This window comes from Halichoeres trimaculatus, unplaced genomic scaffold, assembly GCF_033239565.1.
Source record: "Halichoeres trimaculatus isolate MK-OKI-2021-1 unplaced genomic scaffold, fHalTri1.1 fHalTri1_scaffold_11, whole genome shotgun sequence".
NCBI lineage: Eukaryota > Metazoa > Chordata > Actinopteri > Labriformes > Labridae > Halichoeres > Halichoeres trimaculatus.
The window spans coordinates 27,768,179-27,776,659 of record NW_027437189.1 but is presented as its reverse complement, the minus strand read 5'-3'; the positions used below and the strand labels follow the sequence as shown (position 1 = coordinate 27,776,659).

Here is an 8,481-nt window from a genome sequence, read left to right as displayed (position 1 = left end):
ATGAAGTTCTGATTATTCAAAGGAATGAGATAATCTGCTTATTTCAAAATAATACATGAGGAAATGAGCCCTATACTGCTTGTAATAAGAAATGAAAAGATATGTTAATAATGTAGGCAGAATATCCTGTGACAACTTATGTATAAAATGTATCTCATATTATCTTGAAGATTAATTTCTGGACTTATCAAGTGAATGTGACTGATGTTAAGTCCAACGGATTTTATATATATATATATATATATATATATATATATATATATATATATATATATATATATATATATATATATATATATATATATATATATATATATAAGCACTACTTCAGTTGACTCATATATTTAGGATCAGAAAATAAATTTGCTCCCTGTCCCAGCACCTATCAGAAAAGGAGAGCCCCTCACTTCACATTATTCTGAATCCAGAAATCAAAACAAGCAATGTAATTATTCATTGGATAATTATTCATTTAATTATTTCTCCCTCAGAAGGAGCACTTGAATTTCAAGTAACAAAAACAGTGCACATGGGGTAAAATCCAGTGCACTCCAAAATCTCAAAAGCTTCATCAAACACCAAACAAAATATGCAAAGCTCTACATTTCCATGCCCCCTCATAACTGACTAATCTCCTCCATCGCTATGGCCCTGTCATTTGCCACATCAGATCAGCTGCTGCTGACCTTCCGACCCTCTTACACCCACACCAAGCCCACCACCTTATGGGTAACTGCTAGTGTCTCAAGGAATCTTCCAAGATTCGTTTTGGGAGAAAAAACACACACACTCCCACTCGCATTCAGAAATAAGCTGAATCCTCACCTTTTCAGAGCTGAATATAACACTTGACATTAGTTACCCCATTTCCACACTGAGTCCAAAATGTAATCAAGCTGTTTCAAATCCATTCAGTGAAATTTAGTTCAAAATGATTTCTTCTTTCTCAGCATCAGAGGATAAATGAATCAGCAGGGAATAATTTTTGTCAGCATGATTATTTTATTAAATAAACACAGACTGTCCTGATTAGGCACGTACAAATCTTACAGAGTCATACAAGGGATGGATCGTTCAACAGAGGATCTAACTGTAGAACAGTGCAAATGGTGACTCTCCCACAGACAAAACAGACAGGATGAGTTCAAAACAAATTAAAGTAAAAAAAGGGAGTCCCTGATGAAATGTGGTTACTGCTCCTGTTGAGAAGACAAAAGGAATCAGTTACTTAGATATGCATTTATTGTAAAATCTGAAACAGGGTTGTTAATATAATTGATAAATGAGGTTGTATTAAAATGTTTTTAGAGGTTTAAGTGTTTTATTGCACCAACCAACCTTTTCAGCTCTGTGCAGCATGTAATGTGACTTCAGGTCGTTCTGACAGTTGGCATATGCCATGCCGATTCCTGCCCCGGAGCCAAATGAAATTGGCCACGTGTGCCCTACAAATGAGACAAGTTTTTTTGGTTTCCCAGCAGAAATGGTGTGTGAAATTCTTGTCACACTCTTGTAGTCTGATTTTTTTTTTTTTTTTTTTTATATTATTGACATTTATTTTTACAGGCTTTATCATTGGTGCACTTGACAAAACTGAAGCCCTGAAAACTCTCACAGTATTTTATTTACAAATGTAAACAAATAAAACAAACAACACACAAAAAAGTAATCAATTGAAATAAATTATAACAATTACAACAAAGGCACAAGTAGTGTTATGATGCAAGCCGTAGCAGATAATAAAAATGTTAGAGCCATTTTTAGGAAAATATTTTCACACATTCATCTAATTTATATTCTAGTCATAGAATATGGTTATAATAGGGTTATTTTTTAATGTTCATTCATCTCTGCTCCTCCAGTCAGACATCTGAGCTAGATTAGAGGCTCAAGAAACTGTGATATCTGTTGAAAATACTTACGTTTGAAGAACAGAACTGAGAACACAATTCCTAATCCCAGCCCAGTGCCTGAAGAAAGAGAAGCACAAAATTACAAAGAGGATATGACTCATTTGGATGGCTGTCACATCATTTGCATTATTAACGAATTTCTCAAGCTGTCCTTGTAAGTCTATGATACTGGATTTTATTCTTACATTGAAAATGCACCTGAAAAACACAGTTCACTGTGTTTCTCTGAAAAACAAGGCTTATAATGAAGTGTCATGTTATCCCAATGTTCCCAGGTACATTTGTTGGTTTTAAGCCTGTTTGTTGTAATGAGAGCATATCCCCTTAAAGAGCTAAAGCTGTTGGAAACATCAGACCAAACCCCATTCAAATATCACGCATTTTTTGTAGTCAGATATACCCATGTTGGTAGCTTTTCACAAGTAATCACTGGGCCAACTAGGCTTCAAAAACAGGAATAACTCTAAATAAACTTTAATTGATAAACTCAAATTTATCGTGCTCTCTGGGCCTTCTTTTTATACGTTTATTTTTCTGTAAGTTGCGGCGTTGAAAGCTGACGCAATGGAAAGTTTCCAGATATGAACATTGAAAGATTTTCTATGAGCTAAGTATAAGACGAATTAATTGGAGGTAAATTGTGTATTGTTGCATGCAATTAAATACATTCGTGGAGAACAGTCACGATAAAAACACTGAGGGAAAAGTCCTTAATCACATTTCATTAATGGGGCCTCCTATTGGGTTCATTCAAACGAACATAAAAGAAGAAGAAGAAAAAAAACAACACAGTGCAAATTTCGAAGACAGCCGTTGGCGCAAAACTGTAGACGTTTTAGGGGAATAATAATTCCTGGAAATCTGTCGGGTCTTTCAGTTGTCCTTTACAAGCCCTTTTAGGCTAGCTGGTTAGCCGCACCCAGTCAATGACAGCTGTAGACTACAGGACAAACTGCTTATTCCCTCTTCGTACGAGCACATTAAATGGTTTTCATTCACGAAAAGCTTGGGGTATTTACCTAACTTAATGGCACCATCTGCCAGGCATCGGTCCCACTTTTTCCCCAGCTCCTTTTCAGACATCATGGACATTAGCTTGTGTCGGGTTAGAAGTGTCAAATGCAGCTACGCTGCTGCGTTCACTGGCCATCGGGAATATTCATGAGCATCGCTACAACTCATAGGTATTATCACTGAACTTTGACCAAGTGACAAAATGTAGTCAGCCAAGAAACACAAAACTACACAAAACTATACATCATTACTTTGACTGACGTTTTTATTCAACAAGTAAATGAAAATAGAACGTTATACACCGACTGTAGGTAGTGCATGTTTCACGTGAACGCATCATTACGGCATGGATCGCTCAGCCTCGCGACGCTTTATTCTCAAGGAGACCCGTGTCGCCATCCTGCGGTAAATATGCAAAAAGACAGACATTTTTATATTAATCAAGCGATACAATATTTGAAATTCTGCGCGAAACATATATTTTATAGTAAATGTCATCTTTTGATCTTAGATCATTTAATCTAAAGATTAAAGCACATTTCGGGAATCTCAAACTGTAGGGATCTCGAAATTTCCAAGTAAAGAAAAGATATAGTAAAGTATTAGTTAAAAACACTGTCCTTCAAAATCTTTGTTTTCTTGGGTGAAAATAGTCAAACATTTCATAATTAAGAAAAATGTGGAAGATGATAGTATGGTGTATTTCAAGTGAAATAATGTGATGAAATTGTAAGGAACATTTTGTCACTTATTCAGAATAAAACAAGTGCCTGTTTTTCTTTCTTGACAGGAAACTTTGGAACAGTTGTAAAGTACTCAATATTTTTATAACCTATGTACAACCTCAAGGTTTTAGTCAGCTTGGGTGAAGGACAATATCTGGAACTCGATCCAAAATGGGATTATTATTTTTATTTATTTATTCATTTTTACCATAAAATGTAAACCTCATGACTAAACTGCACACTACGCAGATCAAGTTTTGCTATGCAACTACTCTGGGACAGATGTTATACATATCAAGTAGACAGTACCAACTATATCACATGAATAAGGACAATTTATTGCCAGATCCTTTTTGTAGCCCCCCCTCTTAGTCTTAATTCTTCACATGAATTTTTAAAGGAAAATAACAGTGTTATAAACATCAATTTTCAGTTAAAATTTATTTTCAAGTTTTTGAATGAAATTTAATTAGACACACATCAGTAAACTCTCATGAACTCGTTACAGCATGTCCACCTTTAACACTGATTTCCTGAGATGACAATTTCTAAATTTTGATCACACACCATCTGCAAGTATTTCATATCCATCACACAAAATATGCAATGTTTTCAAACTGCTAAATAAAGATGTTCAGCTGATACACTTGATTACTCTGTATTCAAATCTCAAAACTACAAAATAGGTGTTTAACACAGAGAATCAAAATACTAAACATGGAAAAACGTGTTGTTTTCATACGTGGGTTCTACAAACAGACAGACATATCAAACTGGAAAAATAATCAGACCATTACATACAAATGATCTAATGTCACTCCTTAGCAGGCATTCGGTGAAACAGCCAAAAGTCATGTTGTTGGCAGTGATTATCAAGCACAGATTCAAAAATGGAGAAGAATATAAGGTTGAAGTGATAAAACAGCAGGGGTGATTATGAAAGCTTTAAATATTTTAAATGTGAGCACATGTGTGTGAACAGCAAAGGGGCACCAAAGAGGTAGAGACTGTGTCCTAGAAAAGTAAATCTTTCTTTGGCCAAAAAAAAAAACACCCTTTGCTATACTCCAGCACATATTTGTCCAAAATTCTTGCCAGTGATATCCAACTAGTCATATTTTAAATCAAGGCTTATGTGAAATTTTCTCACACATCATGACTGTCGTGATAAAACACCTGCTGCACATGTATAATAATAATAGCTACCATCAAAAACTACCTGAAGTTAAATGCCTCCTTAGCAAGAACGCTGTGTTTAAGTGGCCTTCACACAAAAAGAGAGTATGCTGTGGTTTAACTGCATTCAATCTTATGTATAAAAAAAGATGAGGTGAATTCAGGTGAAGTGAGGATCCACCCTGTCTCCTGGTCCTGGAGACGTTGGTACGTCCACAGCTCTTTTCTAACTTGTTCTGGTCACTCAGTAGCTGCTGGCTCAGAGACCTCTTTTGGTTCCTGTTCTTGAGCTGCTGCTGCTGCTGCTGCTACTACTGCTGCCACCGCTTCTGGCTGATTATTCTCTTCTCTTGCTGCCTTTACTGATGCCTTGCTGATGACCAGGAGGTCTCGAAGCTCCTTGTTCTCTATCTGGACCAGACAAAAATAATAATACATCACAACATAAGTAAAATGTTCAGGTTGACAAATGAGAGTTGAACCCCAAGACAGAGTGTCACATATTCTAGTGGTGATGAAATTCCAACCCTGATACAGTTAAGGTGATTGAAAGAATCAAAAAAATCAAAGACCAAGTTGTTTCACAAACACCTCTGCACTTAATGATATTGATGAGTTGTGATAATGAGGACAGAACCTGGATTTGTCCATGGTTCTACAGAAGCATGGTTCTCACCTCTAACTGTGCAAGCCTCTCTCTGACAGAGCAGTAGTGTTGATCATCCACCTGTACTGCTCTTCTCATCACCTGTCCCATTTCACATATTCTCTCCACTTGGCTCTGAACTTCCTTTAGAAAATTAAAAAATAAAACAGTATATTTGCGATCATTACATTTCAAAGGAATAAATATACATTAAAGTGTTAACAGTGGGAATACTTTTGCATGATCCTCATGAAGGCTGAGCACAGGTTTAGTGTCCATCTCCTTCTTTGCCATCATCAGCTGCAGCATCTGCTTACGGTACCTGCCCATAATCAATTCTAGCGCATACTGGTGTTCTTCAAGAGACAACCATAGTTCTGCAGAGACAGGAGTATACGAGTGAGCACAGAGGTCACAGGTGTATAAGTGACGAAGCAGTGTATTTCTTACCCTTATTCTCCTGCTGCAATTCCTTGATTTGAGTGTTTTCCTGAGTAAGAAGGACATGAGGCTTGTATTTGGTCAGCTCATGGATCTCTGAAGATTCTTCTATATGCTGAGAGGAGAAGGCAGACAAAAAATACTTAGGTAAAGGTACATTTGTTGTATTCATACAAAAAATAATCATGTAAATGTGGACCACTGTGACTGGTTTGTCACTGTACAGCCTGCTATGCAACGAAAGGTGATGCATTGTGTTCGGGCACTTTTATATTAGAACTAGCAGTGACTTTGTAAATCATCTGAGCTTCCGTAGCTCTTCAGCTGAATTTGATTAAATGTTCTTTGCTTGGTCCATGTTTAGCTGGTACCAAGTTGACCACTGCCGACCAGGAACACCTTACAAGTGAGGCAGCCTTGAGGGTGCTCTGACCCACTCTGATTGGAGACGCACACAATTTTTTCTGCTTCCAACACATCAACTGTAAACACAGGCGAACAAGCACACAGACGCTACTGTGACAGGATAGTCAATGTTATGTAGCTGATCTCCATAATCTTAATATGATTAAGATCTGTATGAAAATGAGACAACAACTGCCGCTTCAAGTTAGATTTATTCTACAATGGAAAGCAGAGCCAAACAAGGTCCAGTTGTAGCTCTGTACTCGAAATGAAATCTTAAAATTGTGGTCCTTACCTTTTCAGGAAGAGCATTTCCCACCTCTTTCATGTTGTGGACTCTCTGGCTAAGGGCCCCGGACTGCTCTATCAGCCCCTCGGCGGCTGTGTCGTGCTCTTTCAGTCTCTCCAGAAGAGTTCGGGCATCGCCCAACACTTTTTCTAGAGTGCAGGCCATTTATCGTAAGGTGACAATTCCTGTGTGTAAGCTAGATACTGAGCAGCTCTATAAAGCTCAAAGTGTGAGCTCAGGACAATAACCACCTCGCCTTCGTTCTTTCAATTGACTACAATGCCTTTAAAGCGACGGATACGAACTATGTCATGTCCTTAAATATATGCCAGTATACTGATTAACCGGTTAATACAATTATAAAAACACAGTTCACTCAGGTTTGTTGTCAAGATCTGCCGTTTCCGTTTGACGCTGAACGAAACGTCACTTCCGCGAAGGAGTCTTCTTCGTGTGCTTTAACAGGAGCCAGAAACTAATTTGGAAACAATACTGCCCTCTGCTAGAGAACTTTGGTAATTTGACTGCAAAAATTGTTTGATCCAGGGTATGAGTCCAAATCAATTTAAATCAATTAAAATTAAAAAGATCTGAGGAACAGATGAAAATCATCAGCATGGCATCAGAAAGAAGTAAAAAAAAAAACAATCCCTTTGTTTAGCTCAGGGAGCAGAGGTAGAACATGTAGCATACTGGTAGCATACCAAATATTTTTGTTTATGAATACTTTTTAGAAAAGTGTTTAATTTTTTCGTTGTAACATGCATGCAGAAATATAACTTGAGGTGTTTAAATTTTCCATGTTTAACTAAACAATCCTGACCGGGAAACAATTGTAAAAAAACAAGAATGAACAAAAAGAGTAAAACTACACAGACAATTAGCATTTACAATACAATAAAAGAGAAAAAAAACCCAACCCAAAATGCATTTAACCTTACCACATTATTTATGATTAATAATATACATTTTTAATGATACAACAGACACACAGTAAGGTAAATTAGAGTTTGCAAAAGGACCATAAGAAAAGTTAAGGGGTAATTCCTGCAAAGTCTTTATCTGGCATGTCTTAACTAGAAGGTAGCGTTTTATGTGAAGGGATTCAAACTATGCACCCATCCTGGTTAAAGTTATTTATTACTTTTGTACCACTTTTTTAGCACAAGGTGGTAAATGGTCCTTACAAGGACTTGAATGTGTATACAAACTCAAGTTATCCTGTACAGAGACCTGTTGTTACATAACAAAAATGACTATATTATAGTGAACAGTTCTAAAATAAATAAATAAATAAATAATAAGGCTTATGCGCATATTTATTTCAATGAGTTTATCAACAAATGTTTGCCCTGAACACCTTTTTATTTATTTATTTATTTTTTTTACATTTGGACCTGACAGATCAAGGAAGCTTACAGTAACTATAAGAGATCGTTCTTACTAGAATTCAGACAAATTCAGCTCGTGTATATTGCAATGTAGACATGATTCAATCAGCAGGCTTTTGAGTAGATAATGAAAAGCTTGTGTTGAGGGATTTTCAATCAAATAACAGAATTATGGTAGAATAGTAATATTCAATTCAATTATTTTACTTCATCTAATGGTAAGAATAGGGGGCACTGTAACAACACATTTAGTCTGCATTTTCTCAGATGTGTCTCTACAAGAGCTCAAAGCAATCACAAAGTTACTTAGGAGAAGATACGGGGCTAACAAAAAAAACATGTATATGGAAACGATTGATAAATCATCAAACCCACCATCAGTAAATGACCCATTCTTAAGTGTCTGACATTTGCCCATACCATCCACATCAGACGGGTCTATGTTTAATCTTGAGGTAGCGTGGCCTTAAATGACATTAAA

General features: G+C 36.5%; 2 protein-coding genes across 2 annotated transcripts; both read right to left on the bottom strand.

Annotated features, from left to right (window-relative positions):
* Window positions 1–979: 979 nt before the first annotated feature.
* On the bottom strand, window positions 980–3,059 carry micos10 (mitochondrial contact site and cristae organizing system subunit 10). The gene is made up of 4 exons (XM_074681998.1): window positions 2,933–3,059; window positions 1,923–1,970; window positions 1,339–1,445; window positions 980–1,199 (listed from the first exon to the last, which is right to left on the bottom strand). The coding sequence occupies exons 1-4, from the start codon at window positions 3,003–3,005 to the stop codon at window positions 1,191–1,193; spliced, it is 237 nt and encodes a 78-aa protein (XP_074538099.1). The 5' UTR covers window positions 3,006–3,059; the 3' UTR covers window positions 980–1,190.
* Window positions 3,060–3,876: 817 nt separating this feature from the next.
* sike1 (suppressor of IKBKE 1) lies at window positions 3,877–7,064 on the bottom strand. The gene is made up of 5 exons (XM_074681542.1): window positions 6,616–7,064; window positions 5,925–6,030; window positions 5,709–5,851; window positions 5,505–5,618; window positions 3,877–5,239 (listed from the first exon to the last, which is right to left on the bottom strand). Exons 1-5 carry the CDS (start codon window positions 6,772–6,774, stop codon window positions 5,069–5,071), a joined length of 693 nt encoding a protein of 230 aa, XP_074537643.1. The 5' UTR covers window positions 6,775–7,064; the 3' UTR covers window positions 3,877–5,068.
* Window positions 7,065–8,481: the final 1,417 nt, after the last annotated feature.